This window comes from Lachancea thermotolerans, assembly GCF_000142805.1.
Source record: "Lachancea thermotolerans CBS 6340 chromosome F complete sequence".
NCBI lineage: Eukaryota > Fungi > Ascomycota > Saccharomycetes > Saccharomycetales > Saccharomycetaceae > Lachancea > Lachancea thermotolerans.
This window is the reverse complement of record NC_013082.1, coordinates 253,969-277,080: the sequence shown is the minus strand read 5'-3', so window position 1 is coordinate 277,080 and position 23,112 is coordinate 253,969. Positions and strand designations below refer to the sequence as shown.

Here is a 23,112-nt window from a genome sequence, read left to right as displayed (position 1 = left end):
TAAATCGTACATCGAAAGTGTCGTTCCACCTACAAAACTTGTATCTAAACATATGGGGAATACCGGCGTTTTCATGCACTTTGATTATGGTACAGAATTATTGTTTCAACCAAAGTATTCTTCATGCAGCTTTTTCTGTTGCTCCCATTGCTTTTTCAACTTCTTCAACATGGATTTGGTAATATCAACACCATCTTTATCTTTCAAAGGAAGTCCCTCTTCGTCCCATACGGAGTATAGTTCGGAATTCCGGAACATTTCATTGGGTGACAACTGGGCCTTCAGGCGCCTTTCTGCCTCCTTAGCTTCCCTTAAACGGGCCTGCTCCTTCTTCTTTGCCTCTTTCTCTTTTTGACGTTGATCCTTCTCCATTATCTGCTTCTTGTATTCCTCCTTCTCATCATTGGTTAGGAATTTCACTAAGGATGCTTGGTCACTCCTATCATCGATCGATACATTGAGGTCCAATATATCGTTGTCGCGGACACGGTCGGTGAGTTTCAGGAACTCAGTACTAGAAGCTTTATCAATGGCCAAACGGCGGACGTCGTCCCTGAAGTTCGACAAGCATTTAACATAAGGCATGAGCAACTCTTCACGATTCTCACCAGTTTGCGACTGACCACCAGCCTCATCTAACCAACCAAGGTGGTCGTCACGTGAAGGAAATCCAATAACCTCAAGGATTTTAGTGATGTACCTCACAACTTCCAAGAGAGGCTCAATTCTAATGTCAGAGCCCGCAGAAGAGATATAAAGGTTAGCCTTGGTCACCAGCTCACTTAGGAATTTCAATGCAACAGGTGTAGACAAGTTATCACAGAAGGCATTGTGGACTTTGTCTTGGAACGCGGCTAATTCTGTCAGCAAACTTTTTTCTTTGTCGCCAAGTTTCTTTGAGACATGTTGTCCCATATCCTCCCTATGGGCCAAGTCAGCTTTCAGGGCCCGGGCGTTTCTAAAAAAGTTGTTAAAGCTCTGTTCTAAGGATTTAACTTCAACAAGCAAGACCTCCTTAAAATCAAGCTGACTGTTCCACTGTGCGGAACTGAAAGCCAATCTTAGCTGTCTCGCACTATACTTCTTTAAAGCTTCACCAATTGTGATGAAGTTCTTCAAACTCTTTGACATTTTTTGGCCCTCGATATGCAAATGGCCAGTATGCAAGAAGTAGTTCACCCACTGGTGGTTATCATAAAATGCTTCTGATTGCGCGATTTCGTTATCGTGGTGTGGAAACGCAAGATCAATTCCGCCGGTGTGGATATCAATGTTTGGACCTAAAACGTCACAAGCCATAACAGAACATTCGATATGCCAACCTGGCCTACCCTTCCCCCATGGCGAATCCCATTCCGGCTCTCCTGGCTTAGAAGACTTCCACAAAGCAAAATCGTTGCTCGAGCGTTTGCCATTTGTGGAAGAAAAGTTACTGAGCGATCCCTCCGCGTCGTTGATCAGGTCGAGCTTGCCCTTATTCCAAGGCTGGCACTTAGCATAGTCGTGCTTTTCAGACTTGTCGAATGCCACCGTGTCGAAGTAAACGGAGCCATCGCCAGTAGCATAAGCGTAGCCATTGTCTATAATTCTTTTAACGAAATCAACAATTTCAGGAACATACTCCGAAACCCTAGTCGTGACAGAAGGTTCCAATACGTTCAAAGCGGCCATATCTTTGTTGAATTCTCTCTCCCAGAAAGCAGGCAACTTGCGAAATATTTCGGGCTCATTGATGGTGCTACCCGATTCCTTATCCAGCACGGGAATAAGTACTTCCTTTACAAGACCAAGGAAAGTTTCGGCATCATTTGTCCCCTCTAAAGCCGTGATACAGTCGCTTACTGCGGACGTGTACATCGCGAACTTTGGATTGGCCTCTTTCTCTTTGCTTATGTCGAGAGAGCTGAACCAGGCCTTGTACTCACCAATTGAGGAAAAGCTTTTTTTCAAGTTGGCTTCTATATAGGCGAAAAGCGCAGAATTGACTTTTTCCTGGATTAGAGGTGTGACTTCTTTGTTCTCAGCCGCGAACCTTTCAAAAAGATGCGACTGTCTCGCCCTCAAAATGATTTTGTCATCGACATCGGTAACATTCTGCACAAAGCGGATACGATAGCCAAAGTAGTCTTGCAGGATTCTCCTGTTGATGTCGATCGATACATAGTTCCGCGCATGCCCCATATGAGACGAATCGTAAACCGTAGGCCCGCAGGAGTACCAAGTAACGTTTTTGTCCCCAGATATGGTAACGAAATCCTCCTTTTGCCGTGTCAAACTGTTATATAGCTTTAACCTTGGAGCTCCCTCAGGCTCTTGAGGCTGGCGCCATTTTGGCTGATTCACCTTGACATTTGATGACGTTGCCGACATTCCTACCGATCTTTCGCAAGTTTTCCAGATTTTAGAAATTGTCCTGCACTTGTACATGCAACAACAAGCTCGCTAACTCCGAAAACCCTTTCAAAGGTAGTATCTAGGATTGCGTAAAGTTAGTTCATTGTGTGTCGGACATCTGATTCCTGTAAATTTTTTCAAATGACTATATACGTGAACAATGACATCAACACTTTTCGATTTGAACCTTGATACGATGAGCTCGAGCATCTCGACCTGTATATCTCTGTAGAGTCCCAAATGTCCATGTAAGGCATCGGACAAAGGACCTGCTGCAGCACGTATAGAATGTGGTTACATTGGTTATTACGTAAATGGCGTAAACGTTTCTGCAACCCTTGTAGTCGGGGGGCTAGTTATATTTACTCGAAAAAATCAAACGCCAAGAGTAAATACTTCTCAATCCGCGTCTTTTACTAAGAAGCATGGTGACCGAAAAAGCTTCAATTGAGTCTAGCAGTGAGGACTCGGACCTGAGAAGGGACATAGAGGCTGTAAGCCTTGTAAGCGAAGATGAGTCGGAGCGGGACAACAGCGAGATTAGCAATGCAGAGACGGATGTGGGGCCCTTTATAGGAGGATCAAAAGTAGCAAACAGCAGCCGGCCAAAACCCGATAAGCTTCACTCGATTTACGACGACGATAGCGAAAGCGAAGATTCTAATGATGAGACGCCGCCAGAGCACATGGATGAGTCTCGTGTCAACAAGCAAAGTCACACTATTTTCACATTCAACCTTCCCTTCGGCGGCAAAAGCTTACTGCCAACGTCACCCTTCACCAGCTTGAAGAATACGTTTATGCCAATGTCCAGTGAGGACAAAAACAAGACGAAAAGCAGGCGGAAAATAAAGCTGAAGCTCAAGAGACAGGAAACAATATCGTCAGTAGAGGAGATCGAGCTTTTCAAAGACCAGAAAGGAATAGACAACGTGAGAGCAAGGGCAGTAAAACGGGCACTAAAACCAGAGTCCCTGTTTCATACGATACGATCTTTTTCTTTGGACCAACAAGCTCAGACACATGATGGGTATGAATGCGAGAGACTGGAATCGATCTGGAACGAGCTTAACGGGAACATCGTGATTTTAGGCGGTTACAGAGGCAGTATTTTACGAGATGCAGAAACCAAAAAGAGAGTGTGGATACCAATACGTGCCGGTCTAAATATACGAAAGGTTGACCTATTGATAGGGCCCAAGGACGAAGATGAGATTGAGGCGCAACATAAGCTGTATGCTGATGGAATGCTGACGCATCTAGGTCCTGTGGACGTTTGCAAAAAGCTGATAAAAAAGCTGCGTAATAATATCAATGTCTCTATCGAGGAATTCGGGTACGATTGGAGGTTATCACTAGAGATACCGGCAAAACAACTGGCTAAGAAATTACAGGAGATTTATGATAAACAAGATGAAAAAAAAGGAACCTATCTGATTGCCCATTCCATGGGCGGACTTGTTGCGCATAAAGTCTTGCAAGATCATACTCATCTAATTCGGGGCATAATCTATGTCGGATCGCCCAGTCAATGCGCCAACATCCTTGGCCCATTGCGCTTTGGAGACGAAGTGATCTTCAATAAGTCCATTTTAAGCGCGGAAGCCACCTTTTTCATGAGAAGTAGCTTCTACTTTCTGCCATTCGATGGAAGATGCTTTGCAAACAAAGAAACACTGGAGCGTTATGACCTGGACTTCTTCGACCCTGATGTTTGGAAGAAATACGGGCTCTCGCCATTAGTAGATGAAGAGAGGACTAAATCCGAAGACGAGATAAAAATACCATCGCCCGATAAAGACCGATTCAGCTTAATCCCACACGTTGACATGATGAGATCCTTAAGCTCAGGGAACGATACTGTGTCATTTCAAACACCTTACAATGAATGCGAAGAGTACCTCGTCAGAACTCTGAAGCGCACCAAAAAATATCTGGCAAGCCTTGACTACGATGAAACGAAAAGCTACCCTCCTTTGGCAATCGTTTACGGTAACAGGGTACCCACCGTGCGCGGAGCCAAGGTTTCAGACAGAGATCAAATCAAACGTGGCGAGTATGATGAATTCTACTATGGCCCCGGTGACGGCGTAGTGCACCACAAATGGCTTCTTCCAGAGAAACGCGGATTCCCCGTGGTTGCCAAGGTAGCTTCTGAATGCGCACATGTGAGCCTTATGACAGATTTTGAAGCTATGGCCAAGGCATTCATTTCATTGGTGGACAACGAAAAATGCTGAGCCCTCCTTTATCATGACGACTCATAGTCTTCCGCTACATCGAAGTTGACGTTGAGCCACAGGCTGCACGCTGAACACTGTACAACAACATAAAACCCACCCTCGGTGCGCTCAATACAGTGCTCTTCCAATAAACTATCTGTGAATTCAAAGCCATTGCTCATTTGGCACCGTGGACAGTCCATGTGGAATCCTGAACTCTCCGGGTCGTAACTGAATTCATCCAGGGAGTAATCTTCCAGTCCCTCTCCCCCGTTGTAAAAGCCCTGTTTCTTGTATGACTCAGCTAATTCCTTATCATAATTTTCCTTGCCACTAGGGTTCACCAGCACTTGATACGCTTCCTTGATTTCCTCAATCGAAACGTTTTGTGCTTCAACTGTACGATTTTTATCTGGATGAGTACAAAGCAGCTTCTCCTTATACGCCTTTTTAATTTCAGCAACTGTTGACTTGGTGTCAACCCCTAGAATCTCATAATAAGATCGGACCTGGACCATTCTTTGAGTGGAATGCTAGTTTAATATTCACGCGTTATTCCCCTAAGCTGCAACCAACTCAACCACTTGAAACCTTCGGGAGTTTCAGTTTGATAAAATCACCCGTTGATTTATCGGCTGGTAGTATAGTTCAAGGCTTGATGGCCTATTTAGTCTTTTTACTTCGATCAAGCTACCCGCGATGAGCTGAGTCCTGTATGTTTTTCTTTTTGAATGCTAGTGTGAAATTTTTTTTCACGAAGGATGCGATGAGATACCTTCAATATTCACCAGACGCCGGGAATTACAAACTCAGACAGCTCAGAATTTGCTGACCGGTGCATTGGCGCTTCTTAAAATGTCCGAAAAAAGAGCCTTTAGCGAAATTAATGTTGAACGCTTTGAAAGCGAACCTTCCATTGCTGTGGGGAGCTTTTTCAAAGGAGTGCGAGTTCCAAAGCGCACAAAATTTGAGCTCTACAGGAACAAGAAGTCTGCCGACAAATACATGATCCATGGTGAAAATGACAGGATCGAGTATTCCGGAAGCACCGATGATGACTCTAGTGCAAGTAGCCAGTACGTTGTTGGCATCTATGACCCTTCGAAGCGCAGTGTCCAGCTGTACAAGGCCCCCGTCATAGCCACCAAAGTGGCCTCAAAATCCAAAAAAGACCTCTCAGGTCCTGAGATCAAGCAGAACAACCTCCGTGCATCCGCGCTTCGTAATGCCCTTGGTGAGGCTTTCGGTACCAAAAAGGCCAAGAAGGCCATTGCCGACATCGAGCGGAATCGTATCGATTCTGATAAGCTAGTGGAGGCCGCTGTCGATATCGTGGACTCTGTGAAAACAGCTTCCAAGGACCTCCCCACAAGACAGGAATTGCAACAGGTGTCGTCTCAGGATAGGACAACCCCTCAAGCCAATGTCGACGCGACGGACGTTGAGCAAATTTATCCAATCCACAACATAATACCGAAGAAGGAGTGGCAGTTTATTCGCGTAGGACCAGTCCTCAAAGAGACCGATGACCAAAAGAGGCTCGAACTTTTTCCTTTCACGAAGTCCCAGTATGTTTCTAAGAAGCTTCCAACATTGACACAAGCTGCGCAAATGACCAAACTGCAACTACTGTATTACGTCTCGCTTCTTCTCGGCGTTTACGAAAACAGAAGGGTTAGTGACAAGGCCAAGCTTCTCGAGCATCTGAATGCTCCACCAGAGGTCCTGGTTGATGGGATTCTCGATAGATTCACTATTGTCAGACCAGGTCAATACGGTCGCTCAAAAGAGCGTGGGTTTTTCATCGACCCTCAGAGAGAGGACAAGCTCCTGTGCTACATTCTAGCCATCATTTTGCATCTGGACAATTTCATCGTTGAGATCTCACCGCTAGCTCAAGAGCTAGGACTGAAGCCTTCCAAGATTGTCAACCTTTTCAAGAATTTAGGAGCTATTGTTAAGGGAGCCACTGTATCCCAGGCAGAAGCTTTCGGCATTCCAAAGAGCGCCGCCTCGACCTATAAAATCGCAACAATGAAAGTGCCTTTCAAAATTCCTGAGATGAGCAGAAGATCTGGAGTCCCCAGGCGCTGAATTTCACCAAACGCATTTTGTTTAAACATTACATACCAAGAGAATAATTAAGTATAGTCATTGTAATGACTTAAATTGTGACAATCTTCATATAAAGAGTCAATTGAAAAAAGGTTTCTAGTTTTAAATATTACACCGAACTACGCTTATGGCAAAAACGTCACCTACTTCAGCCGGTCTGGGTATCGACCTAGGGTCTACTGCGGTGAGAGTTGGCATTTATGATTTGAAGACGGATAAGTTAATTGATATAGTAGCCAAGCCGGTTCCGTACACTAATCATGGGGGAAATAGGGTGACCCAGAGTTCAACAGATATCATGTCTGCCATACATGGATGCATCCAGGATTTAAACCCCGACCTTAAAAGCGTACTTTCGTGCGGCGTAGCTGCGACCTGTTCGCTTGCTGTTTTTACTCAAGACATAGAAGATCTTAAGCCACTGGACATCCACGGTGTAAAACAGGAACCTTGCCATAATGTTGTGTTTTGGATGGACAGTTCTGCGACCTTAGAGTGTGAAATAGTCAACAAAACGGCGGGCCGACTAAAGGAGTTTATGGGAGGAAGTTTTGTCCCCGAGATGGGCATTCCAAAACTAGCATCGATTTTTAAGAAGCCTGAAGCCGAAGGACATAAATTAGAAGTTTTTGATCTTCACAGCTATATCGCCTATGAATTAGCTATCAAATATGGTTGGGATACCTCTCGAATCATTAACAAACCTAACGAAAATAGAATTGGCCATGATGGTGAATTGAAGGGTTGGGACGCTGGCTTTTACAATGATGTTTTGAAATTGCCAGCGAATGTTAAGATCGGACCTATCCATGCCTTAAACACAGAAAGCCCAGTAAGAGTTGCTAGCTGCATAGACTGTTATTCAAACTGGTTTTCTATGTGCTCATCTTCGCCGAATAACTCTCTCTTCATGGCGGCTGGCACATCAACTTGCTATCTTTACGCAAACACCGAGAACAAAGGATGTATCCCAGGTGTGTGGGGACCCTTCACAAATATTCTGGATGGCAGTGAAGCCAAGGAATGGTCGGTATATGAAGCAGGGCAATCTACCACGGGTAAGTTGATTGAGCACCTTTTTGAAACGCACCCTGCAGCAAGAGCGTACTCTATGGACAAAAGCAAACTCTTTTCTGCAATTGAGAGCGCTATTGAGAAGCTTGAGCAGGATTTTGGAGAATCTGTACACTTCAGGTCGAAACATATGTTCACATATGGCGAACTTCAAGGCAATAGAACGCCTTATTGCGACTCATCTATGTCTGGAATGTTTATCGGGGAAACTACTGACACATCGTTTCAGGATCTTGTTTTGAAGTACGTGACTATTCTCGAGTTTTTGGCATTCCAAGTTAAGCATATCAAGGAGTGCTTCAAAGCAGAGATAAAAGACATAAGAATAGCAGGCAGCCAAGCTAAAAACACAAGACTTTTGACCTTGTTTTCTTTAGTCAATGATCAGATTACGGTGAAGATTCCTGCGCAGAGAACAGATTACATGGGCGTCGAAGGCGCTTACTTGCTTGGAAAAGCCGCTCACAAAAATATTAATATCATCGATCTTATAGACAAAAGAGACAGGCTCCAGTCACATATTTTAGAGCTAGGGCCAATGAAGTTAGGCAACCACAATACAAAGTTAAAGCAGTTATTAGAGGCAAAGTACAAAATTTATTTAGACATGGCACAGACACAAATGAGATACCGAGCAATGGTAGATTCCGTTTAAGCTTCATAAGAATACTAATCTGTAACCTTGTTTATATTAACCCACTCAATTTGAGACTTTTGGCGGTCGTCTCTCTTAACTTTATAGAAATGATCAGTGAAGTCAGCTGCGCCCATGTACCGCAGAAACTTCTCATCATGAGTAATCACTATTAACTGGAAATTTTTTTGGTGTCTCCGGAACTCAATGATGTTGTTAAGGGACTTTGCCAAACTCTCGATGTTTTCCTCATCAAGGTTCGTTGTTGGCTCATCTAGGGCAATAACACCGCAATTAACCCCAAACGTTTCTGACAGCGCGAGTCTGATAATGATAGAAGCCAAAACCTTTTGTCCAGCTGAACACCTTCCGCGCATGTCTAATTCAGCATCCTGTTTGTACATCACAACTCGGTAGTTATACGATTTTCCTCTCGCGGATGTTGTCACTTCGTCAGACTTTATCTTTATTGTATCAACGTCTGTTCCACTATATGTCCTTTTCCAAAGCTCGTCTATAATCCTGTTGATATCGTGCATTTTTAGCGAATGGTACTTCATGATAGCACTGTCAAGGGCTTTTGAATAAACATCAATATCGTCGGTCACAAGCGTTTTGGTTTGAAGTTGAACCCACTCTTTTTGATAAATGCTATCGACATCTTTGTAATCGGTGTTTAGCTGATTGAGCAGGGAGCGAATCTGATTCTGAAGCTGCTTTATTTCGCCCATTCTGCCTGCATTGTCAGACGAGAGCTTCTCAAACAGGGCCCTTAAACGTGTTGATTCTTGCTGGTACTTGTCTCGTTGGGCTTCTGCGTTTTGCACATGAAGATCCCTCAAGTCCTTTTCAACTTTGACGAGTTTTAGCTTCAGGTTAATTAAGTCAATGTTGAGTCTAAGGTTTTTCTGTTCATTGGCCGAATCCTTGACTTTTTGACTCTGTTCTCGCATTCTGTTGTCTAAGGTCTCTACTTCGTCTTTAAGGGAATGAATCATTTTTCTGCTCAACTCGATGTCGTTTTTACAGTTTTCAAGCTGTGGAGAGTACTTGTCTTCAAAGTCCCTAATGTGCGACCACAGCATGGCGTAGCGATCACGCTTTGATCTCAGACTATCCAGTTCCCCCTTCACTCTAACTTCCTCAGTATTTGCTTTATCACTAACTAAAGAGAGTTTGTTTTTTGCTTCATTGATACTCACAGACAAATCAGTCAACGTTGATGTTACTGTTTGGATAATAGTATCCGTCTGAGATATAGCACTTTTCCTGTCCTTTATTGTGCTAGTAATGTTTTCTCTGTCTCTCAGTTGTTTCTTCAGCTCATCAACTTTAAAGGACTTCTCTCTTATAAGTCCTAGAAGGTTATTATACTCTCTTGATTTCATTTCTTTCGCTTCTTGGAGAAGTCCTATCTCCTTTCTTGCGTCCCTGAGGGAGTCGTTTAGCTGTTTTTGGGCTGCTTGTAACTCTTCAACAGTTTTGAAATTACTATCGAGTCCGTTGCGAAGCCGAACCTCATCAGAAATGTTTTGAAACTCGCTTCCTAGTGCCTTGAGCTCTCTTGTCACCCGAGATAGATTTTCTACGAGAGGACGAAGAACAAGTTCAGCGTGATCTATGTCCTTCTTAACCATTTGAACCTTGGCATCGCTTTCAGCAGCCTCAGAAGTCTTCTGTTGCAAATCTTTCGACACTTTTTCATAATCAAGAGTAAGTGCTTCTTGACTTTTTTTCAGTACTTTGAGGGAACTGACATCACTCTCAAGCCTTCTAAGAGAGTCAAGATAGTCTTTCTCTTCCTCAACAATCTTTGTGAGAGTTTCCTCAAACTTCGTGTCGGTTCTTGACTGAAGCTCCTTTAAAAGGGTACTTTGCTCTTTTCCGTCATGAAACTCTCTTTGACACAGATAACAACAATTATTTTCCTTCGCAACTTCGAGGGCTTTGAGGTTGAACTCTAATGTTGTCTTATGCATTTTCAAATTCTCTACAGCTACTCTGTAAGATTCTTCAGTTTCCTCCATAATAGTAATGTAATCCTCAATTGAACAATCTTCAGGCAACCCTTCAGTAATTTTCTTGTCCAGCATAACTAGCTTTTCATCATTTGCATCTTTTTCACGCCTTAACTGGGCCAATAGAAACTCTTTCTCCGCAAGGCCCTTCGTGATCTTGTTATTTTCTTGTGTCAGCAGCGCGTATTCCTTCTGAAGACTTATATGTGCTTTTCTGAACTCGAATTCGGAATCAGATTGAGACCACAAGTTCCATTCTTGTGCTCTTTTATCAGCTGTCACTTTAGAAACTAGATCGTCAACTTCAACTCTTTTTTTGTCAAGAGACTGTTGTATTAGAGAGTATTTTGCGCTCAAATCCGCTTGTTCATTCACTTTCAAAAGCTCACGCTGATTTTTCTCTAATTCATCTTCCATTAAAAGGATGCTTGAGTTTTTTTCTTTAATTTGAAATCCTATAGAATTGATTTCATCTTCGCTTTCATGAGTATCCAAACGTGTTTTGAAGTTGTTCATTTTATCTTCTTCTTTTGCGAGATCTTCCTCTAAATTGGACATCGCTTTGAGCTTTGACTCTAAGGAGTCAATCTCGCTAGCTAACTTGTTTTTGTCATTGCCGCAATAAATAAGGTGTTGCTCTTGCTTTGCGCGAGTGCTTTGCAACTCAGATATTTGGTTTCTTAACCTTTCTATGCACTGTTTATTCTGTGCTGTTATCAGATCAAAATGAGAATTAGAAGACAGAACTTTGCTCTCTAAATCCGTGAGAATATCAGCGCCGGACAGGCCGTCTTTTTCGCGAAGCTCAGCTTTGAGGGTGCTGAGCTCTTTGATATGATCTTCATGCGTAGATTTCCTAGCGTTCAGCTCTCCTTGTTGAGAGATTAGGGTGTTATATTGCTCTCGGGTTTGTTCCAAAACATGTCGCTTAGTGACGAGGATATCCTCAAGTTCTTTAATTTGGCCCTGCTTCTCTTCAAGCGTAGAGGAGAAATTGGCGACCAGCCTCTCAAGTTCAACTTTCGGAAGATTAAGAACTTCAGTACTACCCTCTAGTCTATTAATTTGCTCCTCCAGCGAATTTTTACTATGTTTCAAACCATCCATCTTACTAAGAACTTCCTGAAATTCTTGGTTAGATTTAAAGAGCTTATCAGATTGCTCGGTTATTTCATCTAACTGTTCCTCCGCTTGACGAGCTTGCTCTTTATACTCATCTATCCTTTTTTCCAAGGTTGAGATGTTTATCTTGGTAGCGCGACTGCGATCCCTATCGACCTTCAGGTGTTCGACAGATTGTTTCAGAAGTTTACTTTCCACGGACATATCTTTTTTAATGGCCTTCAAGTTGTCGAGGGCTTTCGTGTATTTCATGGCTTGGAAAATCTCATCAAAACGTTTCTTCAAATTCGAGGGCTCACTAAGAGGCCATAAGCTGTCTTCTTGATGGCAAAACACCACATAGTCGAGAATGGCTTTAGGTACTCCCATGTAAAGGGGAACTTGGGTGTCAAGCTCTGCCGCTCGACTGCTAAGTGTGGTCCTCTCCCCTCTGTTAATCGCCACAAGCTGACCCTCCAATGTTTTGAAAGTATTTGTAGTCTTTTTTACCAGGAGCTGGATATTCCTGGTCACGATCATGTTCACGTCGTTCGGGCTCATGAAGGCCAGCTTTACCTGGGCCCGGACATCTTTCTCTCCTGTGATTTTTGGGTCATGAATGAAAGCACCACCCTTACTATTAGGTGGAAGATCCCCAGTTGTAGCGTACTTTAGGCATTCAATAATGGTTGTTTTACCAGACCCATTTGTGCCCACGATCAGTGTCAGCGGTTTTCCAAACTCGATTGTCTCACGTTCGTTAGAGTCAAATGATCTGATGCCCTGTATGGAAAGCTTATAGATGGCAGACATCCAAAACAAAATTAAACGATAACTGGGGTTTCACAGCCACGGTTACTAAGGCTTAGACCGATTGATCCTGTCCCTTTTGAATGGGCAGGTTAACGTTTCACCTTATAAATGAGCTTGAAATTTGTTACCGCGTAGTACGCATTATAGATCTAATCTCATCGACATATAAGCTATCTCACGTGATACAGGCCCTGAAGATACGCAGCTGCACCAGACAGCAGCATTATTGAGAAGTGCTCTAATGTTAACATTGTACTTAATTTCTGTATACAAACACTCGAGCTAAATTTTAGTATACTAATGCGTCAATTTAGCAAGCACAGACCGAATCAAATTTTTAAAGTATCTGCGAGTAATTTATTGTAACTTATGTAGCGTGATCCTTGTTCTAGATGCCATTATTTTGATGAGCATCGCTAAAATCAATGATGGGGTAAAATTTTAAGAGCGCGCGGTTTGCCAGGATAGAAATTCTTTCACACCGCAATGCAGCCGCTAAGCTGGGTTGTTAGGTTTTCTAAGATGAGAAAAACAAAACCGTAATTTCAGCATTTACCAGATCTATGATCATCAGTATTTTTTCATCAATAACCAAATTAAGGGCGGAATTGAAATTCCCACCAATATCATCCCAAGCCCGACTCCGATTGGAAGGCCCAAACAAGTTTTGTAAAGAGCGCCAAAAACTATTGGCGCCACTAATTTTCCAATCCCTGATATAGCGCCAATGCATGGCATCAGTCGCACTTTCAACTTAGGATCGATATGTGTGGAAAAGATGGCTGGGATACTGGATCCTAAGCAGTTGTAGCCGACCATGACAATTGACAAGCCAGCTACAAAGAGGATGCCAGAATTTGTAGGGGGAAGCGCATTGTGCGATAGAGCCTCCGATGCGGCAATGATAAGCGCTTGGCCGGCTAAAAAGATTAACAGCGCAAAAATGGAAAGGAGAACTTGGTTGCGGTAAAACACATCAGCTCTTAGCTGTTCAATTGGTATCATTACCTTTGTATCTTCGCTACTTCTCCCTTTCTTTAACAAGGAGTTTTCGCTTGATTCCCTCTCAGACATCATCTTCACTAAGTTGGGTGCAAGGAAACTTCCGGCAACTCCAAGAAAAGCTGCCACCATGAATGCGGCCCCCTCGTATTCGGTTTTCCAATGTACCTGGAGAGTTAGAAAAACAGGCATAAAGTAAAGAACTTCGCTAACAATTAACGTCGAAAGAAACATGGTCCAGAGCAGAATGAGGCATGCAAAGACCTTTCTAGCTGGCGCATCAAAGAATTGCCTCCAAGCGCCAAGTAAGCTCCCCTTTTTGCCATCGGACTTAGCTATCTTGGGATCTTCAAGTAAGACAGCAAGGAAAACGCCCACAATAAGAATCATGAAACTTGATGCAAATGTGGGCGCATTATAAGACGTTATTCGGTAGTTCCCAACCTTAAAATCACATAGAGCAAAGAGGATAGCAACTAATTGGCCAAGTGCCATAAATATCCCTGCGGAGGTTCTGTAGCTGGTCAGTAGTTCAAATATTGCGTTTCTTTCTTGGGCAACTGAGGTGATATAACTGTAGACAATTGCTGCAGAAGCGGAAGCAGTACCACATACAATTCGACCGCCTAGAAGGGTATTGAGAGATATAGCCCCACCACAAGAGTAAAGAAAGTTTCCAGCAAATGACAAGAAGTAAAGGATAATTATAATCCACTTGATAGAACCAACCCATTCCGCAATATTGCCGATAAAAAATGACGAGGCGACTTGCACAGCTGCGGAGACAGCTTGCAGCACAGATAAATAATGCTCCGGATTTTTTGATTCAAGCTGAATTGTGTCAGTAGAAGGTCCGATAGCATGTCCGATCACATATTACTTACTGTCTGAATGTATTGAATCACGTTGGACAGATATACGCATGAATCCAAACTAAATTGAATCGCGATTAAGCTTACTGCCAGTTTCCTCAAAAGGCTGCTTTGGTTTTTTTGGTTTGCCATTGTTGCCAACACACACCAGTGCTTAACTTCTTGTGAACAGTAGCTTACGTGTCTAACCAGCTGGTCTCTAAGCGCTTAGCTATTGTAGCTTTATAGCCAAAAATTCCGGAGATGTCATTTCCCAATTAGGAATGTAATTTCCGACCAAATAATATGAGTGAACAAACGAAAAATTGAATTGGATCTCCAAATAGGCTATGGATGCTTGTCTACGCTCATTTCTCACAAGCCTTGGAGCTACTAGGTGCCCTCAGTAGTTTTCTTTTTCTTGTGTTGTTAAAATTATTGTTCAGGACTCTAAGGTTCGGTCAATAAAGACATCCAGAAGTGCGATGATCGATCGGGCCCCGAAGAATGCGGCTTCCCTGCCTCGCCCAGGGAAGTTATAAGGTTTAAAAGATTCTGGTGAACTGGTAGCAACTTGACTAAGTCTTGGAGTACCTCTATGGCCAGTGTGTACTCTGTTAGGTTGTCATCTTGTAAGAAGCTTAAAAGCCGTTGGTATTTGCGTAGCACAATACACGCAATCCACAGCGTGAGGAAAGCTGTACGTAACGGGTAGGAAAAATTCCAATCTAAATGGTTTATTAGGTCTCTTTCATTTTTCTCAAACTGCTTTGAATAATGACTCCAAATCTCGTACACTATTTTCTTTGCTGTATGAACAGCTTCAAAAGATCGTTTACAGAGTAGGTTAGAGCGGTACAGCAAAAGCGCCACTTGAGATTCCATAGATGCTAGTTCTAAAATAAGAAGGCGGCTTCGGTGATATGTGTGCTCATCCAGTATAGGTAAACATTTTAATTTAGCAACCTGATTTGAAATGTCATGTAATTCTTCTTCAAGCCCCATAAATGTGGCCGTTGTCATATGGTCTTCAATATAATACCTGGATATCTTGGTAAGAAGAGACGCTATTTGGATTCTAAGCTGCATGAACTTCAATGAAAGAGAACTAATTTTTCCTGTCACGGCCATATCAAAAGGGAGGGGTATGCCTATGTCTGCTAGCGGAAGAGTTGGCTTCACTCCTAAAAATGATCCCAGCATGCAGGATGAACACCAAATATTCCAAAATAGAAAGAACAAACCAATGTTGTGACTGTTTATCTTCACTAGTTCGTTGAACTTTTCTCGCTCATGTAGTCTAAGGGTTACTGCAATCTGCAAAGCATTTGCACTCAGATAAAATTGCTCCTCAAGGGACACCATCATTGTCATGAAATTGGCCATTAGTACAAGTCCACAAAAACCATCAATACTAGAATGCAATAGAACATCCGGAATCAAGTTTTTAGCAATTGTGTAATAGTTAAAAGCGCGCGCTGCTCTGTCGGGAATCGAGCTTCTTGATACAAACCCTTCGCTTCGTGTACGCAATAACTCTCGTTTATGTGAAGTCAGAGCACCTAAGCATAAAGTGGTCGAGAGCAAAAAAATATCATTACTATCAGCGGAATCATCTTGTAGATCCTCGTGTCTCCTCTCCAAGTCTAGAAGGTGGTCCTTCGATATTCCTGGAGGTGCATGGTAGTCGCTTTGGAAGAGAATTTCAATTAGGTCGCTTCTTTCCAATCGAGATTCCTTATTATCATTTCCAAAAGGTGCGCCGAGTGGTAATTCAGCGGGTTCCGCAAACGGAAATTGATCACTCCCGTCTTCTGTACTGAATGGGTCAACATCATCAAACACACGCAAAAAATCGTCAAAGCCAACATCCTGCAAGTTAAAATTGTTGAAATTAAAAACCATAGGTTTAAAATTCCACATATCATATTCAGAATCTTTTCTTTCATTGAATGATAAGGTAGCGTCCTGAATGCTTTTGATCAAGGGATCGGGGCTGGTCTCAATTTTGTGCTCAGATAGATGATGAACAGTGGCTTCATTTTTGAAACTACCTTCAGAGGGGTGTTGGCTGCTGAATGGCGAACTTTTGAAAACATAAGCTTTCGTACCATCACTTCCATAGGCCCGACATTTTCGTCTGTCCGCCTCGTACCCACATTCACTTGGCACCCCTGATTTGGCACACCTGCCGCATGGGTAGTTTCCATCACATTTAAGCTTCTTGAGCTTGCAAAGCATACAGGCTCTACGCCCAACCTTTCTCTTTCCGCTGCGAGCTGCGGTCATCCTTTCTTCTCCTACAAAGCCACTCTGCGACTGAAAAGTCCATTAGTTCCTGCCTGATCTAACGAGCAGTATTGAAGCAGCGGCGGCGATGCTAAATTAGAACTTAAGCAGCGAACTGGTAAAAGAGGCAACACAGCCTTTTGGGTTCCTTCTATCAGGTGAAGTTCCAAAATAATCTACAGCAATATGCCCAATCGGAGATCTTGTTCTCTAGTAAAAGCTGCGGCGGTAATGTTATTGGTGCTCAAATTTAAATACTGAGGTGAGCCTTATTCACGTGACGCGTTGACATCGTGTAAGGTGTGCCATGGCAAGACCTCGGCGGCTACTAACGAAGCGACGGAAAGCATGAGTTCTATCGTATCGAGAGGTTTAGATGTGGTATGAGTGAGTAACTATCTCGCCTTAGTTTCTATCCGCCTCATTATCAGCTAGATGCCCACCACTTTAGTTATCAAAAAAGGTTTGAAATTGATGTTCATGTTAAAAAAGAAGCTCACAATGGCAATGGTAGATGGGCCCGGCTTGCACAGGCTTGTTTCATGGTTCTGCACTCTTGGGGAAAACAATAGGTACCACATTGCTGGAATTTGATAGATTATCTTAGACTACGTTTTGCAGCGCCTGACTTGACTGCAGTTTTAGTGTGGGAAACAACTAACTCAACAGCAAACAAAATTCGTTGCAGTGGGAGTGCAAGAAGTTAAAACATATTATATGCTCAGAGCATCAAACTAGCAGTCTCGAATCTGGCAGTGGACTTCTGAAGCTTTTTGTTGGCGTTTACCGGCAGTCGTGATATGCGACGGCCTTTTTGTTTGCGGTGCAGTGAGTAGATCCCTTTTCACATGTAAGAAACACCGGGTTTGTACAGCAAATTTCGCAAGAGACTATGATGGGTCACATTAGCACACACGCCCGGAGTGCAGTAATTCAGTAAAGCCGCCTACAGAAAAGAGAAGAAGACTTTGTTGAAATTGCCAGCTCGATAAATGACACAAATGTGTCAACAGGGACCCACTCACTCCAACGTGCCTTGGTGGAGTCGCTGTGGGGATATGATTGTCGCTTTTAAAAACATTGCTCCGACGATCTCCGACGATGACGGCTTCGAATAACTTGTGGGATTTGAAGAAAAGCTCTATTTGCAGTTACACCTGCGCCCGCTAGAACCATCATAGTACCGAAGAAATATATATCGGTTATTTGACAATTTGCACAGAAGCGAGTGTTACTAACGTGTCTTAGACGTTCCTAAAACATAATTCTGGAATATTTTCATCCTCAGTGCTGGAAGTCTAAGTTGCTAAGGCTGGGCCAATCCGACTAACCCGGTTTCCGCGAGATGCTATCGTGTGAGAGTGGGTCCGAATCTCAGAGCTGCAAATAGCTTGTTGTAAAAAAATATCAGGCTGCTACTTAGATCAATCCCAATTCCAGATGTCGTGCCACTTCAAACACATATCCAACCTTCCCCTGTCTAGTTGAGCAGCGACGTACCCATTCTCATCTTGTTGTAATCGTTGACGAAACTATCAAACTAAGCTGTTTTTATTGACAGCATTAGAGCACGGGCTTATGCGTTTCGTAAAGTATGCTTAAGTCTCAGTTTTAAGTATATAAAGGACGAAAGATTTTGGCGGGGGCTTTTTCTTTAGACACCACTTTTCGCAAAACAGTTAAGGTAATCTGCTGAAAGTAAGGAAAGTTCGGTATTTGCAAAGTTCAAAAATTGAGGTAGATAATCTCGCCATTTAATTGCCAGTAAGAGTAGTCAGTATTGAGCTATAGTACGAAAAAGCTGAAGTTATAAGTGGTAGCTTAGTTCCCAAGAAAAACACCAATCACCGTAACTACTTAGGATTTGGAAAGTCTGGGAAGATAATTGCGGGTAATAAACAAAGTCAGATTTTAGCCATGCAAGACGAACATGACGAATTTGTAGCTACCTTAGAATCGTTCAAAGATTTGAAGTCTGGAATTTCGGGGTCTCGTATCAAGAAACTGACCTCGTACGCGCTTGACCATGTGAGTGAAGAGCCCAAGCTGATGCAGCTGGTGATAGACTACTCCAAGAGTAGCCCCGACACTCACAAACTAGGGTCCTTGTACATCATAGATTCAATCGGTAGAGCGTACCTCGAGCAGGCGCGGGCTCGCGATGATTACATTAAAGCGAGCGCTAAGGAGGGCTCTTGTGCTCATGGAGTGTATACTCTGGGCGAGGCTATCCAGGAGCTGCTCAGCGACGCCATTAGCAAGAGCAACAGCGACCACAAGGACAAAATTCGTACTTTGATCGATATCTGGGACAGAAGCGGCTTGTTCCAGAAGGGTTACTTGAACGCCGTAAGAGCCAGATGGTTTTCTATGGGCGACAATCCCTCTGGCGCCCCACCGGGCTCAAGCAACCAGCCTGTCTTGTCCCAGGACCCTGCTACGAGATGCGTCGAAATTCTTCAAAACTTGCGTCCAGCCGCGAACGTGCCACAGGTTGCAGTTCCTGCAGATCTTATTTCAACCGACGTTGCAGCGCAGCAGTCCGCCCTCTTTCGTCTTTTATCGGATCTTCAGCAGCATCAAGCGGCTTTCAGGGCGCCTCCCCCACAGCAAGTTGCACCTGCCCGTCAAAATCATGTCGTTGAGAGCAACATCCAGCAGCCTGCTCAGGCCAGCAGACAGGACAGACGTGAGCGTTACAGCACTTCTTCGAGGCGGGCTAGGTCTCGCAGTCCCCCAAGAAGGGAAAACCACAGATCCTCTGAAGGCCCTAATGCGTCAAACAACCATCACCTTTACCCTGGGGAAGAGAATGTTCCAAGTAACAACCACTTTAGGCCAAAACCCGTATCTGTAGACCCCACCATTCCACCAGAACACATCAAAGTTTTTAGTCGTACTTTGTTTGTTGGTGGTGTGCCGCCTTCCATGAAGGAGTATGACATTGCTCACGTCTTGAGGCCATATGGTGAGGTGCAAAGCGTCATCTTGAACAGCTCTAGGAAGCACGCCTTTGTCAAGGTCTACTCTAGACAGGAGGCCGAGAACGTCCTCAACAACTTCAACAAAGACGGATCATCCCCGCTGAGAACTCGGTGGGGTGTAGGGTTTGGTCCTAGAGACTGCTGTGATTATCAACACGGATACAGTGTAATTCCTCTCCACAGGCTCACAGACGCCGACAAGAAGTGGACCACAAGCGCAGAGTGGGGTGGCACTGGTGGCCAACCACTTCAACCATACATGGCTTTTGAAGAGCCCGACATTGTTGTGGGCGAAGGTGTCTCATCCAAGGCTATATCTCAAAAGATGCCTACAGACAGTGGCAGGAACGGTCCAAAGTCTGGGAAGCCAGTCAGAAACCCACCCTTCAGACAATCTCCTGGCCAAAACCAGTTTTACGGGCAAATGGCTACAGCGCCCATTCCAGCCCCGATCCAGGCTCCCAATCAATACCCACCTGCTGGTTATGGTGCCTCCCCTCCTATACAGTCATACGGCATGCAACCTGCGATGGCTGTACAGCCGGTACCCGCAATGTACGGGGGCATGCAACAGCAGGCTGCGCCGCCTCAGCAGTCCCAGTTTGATCCTACTGCCCAGCTAAACTCTCTGATGAGTATGCTCAACCAGCAGAAGTAGCTGTTTCTCTACTTCAAAGCTAGGAATCTGGTTTCGAGACAAAATTTGTCAAGGACGGACATTAAAGAGGGACAAGCAGGCGCTTGTATATGTACTTTAGTAATCGGTTACTTAGACTGTTTTGATCAGCGAAAAGTTAGCCTCGGACAAGATGTAACATAATGCGACGAATAATGATAAAGCACCTCCACCCGGTGCATTCTCTGAATAACAATTGTTGAAATTTAGAATAATGAAACCCTTAGAGAAAGCAACCAACCTTTTAGCGGGCAAGGCCATGTATTTACAAGGACAATTACGAACGCATTGAGAGAGACCTTCATTTTTCTGCTACTTGTAGTACCAATTACAACTTTATTCCGATGCTTGCCACAGTTCATAAGCCGAAGAAGCGGCTAGGATCAGATACAGCAACAAAGTTGGCCAAAGCACAACAAGAATTGCAAACTTCTGGTCATTGATACTCCCCTAACCAAAAGACAGGCGATGAGGAGCGCGTTTTGGCAAGTTCACAAGTACCAGTTGCATGGAGTTGGGTCACTTCTTCCTCAACTGGCCAGAGATCTTTTCACGTGACTTAATACTTCATAAAAATTTTCAATAGACCAACTAATAAACCGATGCGGCTTGAAGAAGCAGAGGTTTTCGTAAACGGGCTTCTTCAACAGCATAAGGGCGGATCAATGACGTTCCAGCAGGTAGCACTTAGAGGCATGGCGACTGCTTCCAAGCCGCGTGCTATAAAGGCTGGTTTAATACTATCAAGAATCCCAATTGTGACGCAGGAAGCGACAACTCTCGAAAAGCAGTATTACGAGTATCAATCTGAGCTAGAGCGCCGACTAATGTGGACATTTCCTCAGTACTTTTACTTTAGAAAGGGCACTTTGTCGGAGAAACGGTTTTTGGCCGCGCAAAGAGGTCCAGTCAGCAGGCAACCTGGTGTATGGTTTCCCAAGGGCGTGCCAGATGTTAGACACAATAGAGAAAGGCGCACTAAACAGGAAGTCACGCTGCCCAAAAGTTCAGAGTCGGAATCTCTGAGTGGTGCAAACAACGAGGACGACGTTTCGAGACCCGTTGTTCCTAATTCGAGGATCACAGACGCCGACCGCGAAAACGACACAACAAGCCTCGAAAGGCAGCTGAGCTCAACGCTTTACCTTATTGTCAAGAATGCGGCAGGAAAATGGGCTTTCCCTAGTTTTAGCGTGCCACTTGACTCCGAAGCCAAAAAACCATTGCATATTACCGCAGAAGCCGGTTTGCGGGAGTTGGGCGGACCAAACATCAACACTTGGACTGTGTCCAACACACCTGCCGGCGTTCTGGGTGACGCACAAGCTACAGAATTCATGATAAAATCTCATATTGTCTCTGGTAGATTTGTGCTTCAGCCCCAGAAGCAGTACGACGCGTTCGCGTGGTTGACGAAGAGTGAGATCCAACAGCGCGTTGAAGAAGCATATTTCAAAGAGCTATCATGCATATTAGCTGACAACTGAACTTGGCCCAAATTGGCTTTTTAACCTGCAAAGATTTACGTAGTCCTGTATATACATCAATTCCCTTAACGCAGTCATTGCGCCCCGTTACCTTCGTAGAGGCCTCTTGGAGAACCTGCCTCTTCTCGGCGGTTCATCGTCCCTCCTTGCAGCGCCGAGGTTGCCAAGGCTGCTGACCTTGCGAGCAGGCCTCTTTCTTTTGTCGGCTTCTGCCCATTCTTTTTGTAAGGGCGGCTCGGTAATTTTGGGCACGTAATACTTGACCACACACTCGTTTTCAGCAATAGTTACAAAGCTCATCTTCTCTGGATAAAATCTGAACTTTTGATCATCCACTCTGTTTTTTTGGTCCAGCTGGAATATGCAGGCGCCAGAGCTTACCGAATAAACTCGAGTTTGTGTTTCAGAGCATAGCGCCAGTGCGAGAGCATCGCGGCTCAGATCCATATCTATAATTGGTGTGTCAAAGTCGCTAATGACCGTTTCGCAACACATGTTAGATGCGTCCCAGACCGAGCAGACTGCGTCATCTCCGCCTGCTATCAAAAACCTACTTTGAGGATCGATTCTTAGACAATAAATGGCGGAGGTGTGCCCGGATACCTGAAGTTGTTCTTCAAGCCCAGGATTTCTCACAGCAAAGACCCCGAGCTTGCCGCTTCGGCGCCCTGCATATAAATGTTTACTGTCTGGGGACCAACAAAGCGCGGTGACCTGGTCTCCAGATTCCGCGCACTCTGAGCCCAGCTCGGAAACACTTGCTAGATTATAGTTCTGGTCAGCGTCAAACATGTAAAACTCGTTGGTGCTGCTCAAGACCCCAAGCCATCTACCACTAGCATCGTAGCAGCACTTCAAATTCGTCGTCTCTGTCGACGTCTCGAAACTTTTGATAAGAACTCCCGTAGACGCGTCCCAAATGTTTACCTGCGACGTACCGCCCACCGTAGCTAAAAGAAAGTGCGTCACTGGGTGCCATGAGATGCTGCTGATCTTCCGCCCAATACCGTGAACTTCGCGGACAACAGAATACGTCTGCGCACGGTCGGATTTGACCTTCCACAAGTTCAAGCTTCCATCTTCTCTAGAGTACGCCAAATACGTTCCCCTGGTGTTGAATTCTAACGCAACGACGCGGTTTCCCTCTTCTACCGAAGCATGCGCAAACCGCGATGAGTTTTTCAAAGTAAGCTGCGAATAGTGGTCGTCCGCCATAACCTCTTTTTGGCATTCGGGATAAAAGCTGACATATTTCTCGACGGCCTGTGCACTGTCCAGGTTAGGCATAGTATCAGCTTTTGACTAGTTGGTGAAGATGATGAGCCATGTAGAAAAGGGCACGATTAAGTGTGCTCCGTGGTTCGCGACCTCGAAGTCGCCCGTAGCCTATTGGCGCGCTTAGGGCAGCTGTTAGCACTCCAAGTCGGACCACTCAATGCCAGGGGGCTCAGC

At 44.3% G+C, this 23,112-nt stretch overlaps 11 protein-coding genes across 11 annotated transcripts; 5 read left to right on the top strand and 6 right to left on the bottom strand.

The window, feature by feature from the left end:
- Positions 1-105: 105 nt before the first annotated feature.
- Positions 106-2,427, bottom strand: CRS1 (cysteine--tRNA ligase; the record flags this gene model as incomplete). The annotated part of the gene is made up of 1 exon (XM_002554303.1): positions 106-2,427. One exon carries the CDS (start codon positions 2,425-2,427, stop codon positions 106-108), a length of 2,322 nt encoding a protein of 773 aa, XP_002554349.1.
- A 392-nt stretch (positions 2,428-2,819) lies between these two features.
- On the top strand, positions 2,820-4,634 carry KLTH0F03146g (uncharacterized protein; the record flags this gene model as incomplete). Its single annotated transcript, XM_002554302.1, has 1 exon — positions 2,820-4,634. One exon carries the CDS (start codon positions 2,820-2,822, stop codon positions 4,632-4,634), a length of 1,815 nt encoding a protein of 604 aa, XP_002554348.1.
- Positions 4,635-4,645: 11 nt separating this feature from the next.
- On the bottom strand, positions 4,646-5,134 carry JJJ3 (Jjj3p; the record flags this gene model as incomplete). Its single annotated transcript, XM_002554301.1, has 1 exon — positions 4,646-5,134. One exon carries the CDS (start codon positions 5,132-5,134, stop codon positions 4,646-4,648), a length of 489 nt encoding a protein of 162 aa, XP_002554347.1.
- A 337-nt stretch (positions 5,135-5,471) lies between these two features.
- On the top strand, positions 5,472-6,710 carry RPA49 (DNA-directed RNA polymerase I subunit RPA49; the record flags this gene model as incomplete). The annotated part of the gene is made up of 1 exon (XM_002554300.1): positions 5,472-6,710. One exon carries the CDS (start codon positions 5,472-5,474, stop codon positions 6,708-6,710), a length of 1,239 nt encoding a protein of 412 aa, XP_002554346.1.
- A 148-nt stretch (positions 6,711-6,858) lies between these two features.
- Positions 6,859-8,460, top strand: MPA43 (Mpa43p; the record flags this gene model as incomplete). The annotated part of the gene is made up of 1 exon (XM_002554299.1): positions 6,859-8,460. The coding sequence occupies one exon, from the start codon at positions 6,859-6,861 to the stop codon at positions 8,458-8,460; it is 1,602 nt and encodes a 533-aa protein (XP_002554345.1).
- A 14-nt stretch (positions 8,461-8,474) lies between these two features.
- Positions 8,475-12,371, bottom strand: RAD50 (MRX complex DNA-binding subunit; the record flags this gene model as incomplete). The annotated part of the gene is made up of 1 exon (XM_002554298.1): positions 8,475-12,371. The coding sequence occupies one exon, from the start codon at positions 12,369-12,371 to the stop codon at positions 8,475-8,477; it is 3,897 nt and encodes a 1,298-aa protein (XP_002554344.1).
- Positions 12,372-12,941: 570 nt separating this feature from the next.
- Positions 12,942-14,377, bottom strand: PUL3 (Pul3p; the record flags this gene model as incomplete). Its single annotated transcript, XM_002554297.1, has 2 exons — positions 12,942-14,204; positions 14,258-14,377. 2 exons carry the CDS (start codon positions 14,375-14,377, stop codon positions 12,942-12,944), a joined length of 1,383 nt encoding a protein of 460 aa, XP_002554343.1.
- A 297-nt stretch (positions 14,378-14,674) lies between these two features.
- On the bottom strand, positions 14,675-16,513 carry PUL4 (Pul4p; the record flags this gene model as incomplete). The annotated part of the gene is made up of 1 exon (XM_002554296.1): positions 14,675-16,513. One exon carries the CDS (start codon positions 16,511-16,513, stop codon positions 14,675-14,677), a length of 1,839 nt encoding a protein of 612 aa, XP_002554342.1.
- A 1,917-nt stretch (positions 16,514-18,430) lies between these two features.
- NRD1 (Nrd1 complex RNA-binding subunit) lies at positions 18,431-20,155 on the top strand (the record flags this gene model as incomplete). The annotated part of the gene is made up of 1 exon (XM_002554295.1): positions 18,431-20,155. The coding sequence occupies one exon, from the start codon at positions 18,431-18,433 to the stop codon at positions 20,153-20,155; it is 1,725 nt and encodes a 574-aa protein (XP_002554341.1).
- A 620-nt stretch (positions 20,156-20,775) lies between these two features.
- On the top strand, positions 20,776-21,660 carry MRPL17 (mitochondrial 54S ribosomal protein mL46; the record flags this gene model as incomplete). The annotated part of the gene is made up of 1 exon (XM_002554294.1): positions 20,776-21,660. One exon carries the CDS (start codon positions 20,776-20,778, stop codon positions 21,658-21,660), a length of 885 nt encoding a protein of 294 aa, XP_002554340.1.
- Positions 21,661-21,747: 87 nt separating this feature from the next.
- Positions 21,748-22,947, bottom strand: TEX1 (Tex1p; the record flags this gene model as incomplete). Its single annotated transcript, XM_002554293.1, has 1 exon — positions 21,748-22,947. One exon carries the CDS (start codon positions 22,945-22,947, stop codon positions 21,748-21,750), a length of 1,200 nt encoding a protein of 399 aa, XP_002554339.1.
- Positions 22,948-23,112: the final 165 nt, after the last annotated feature.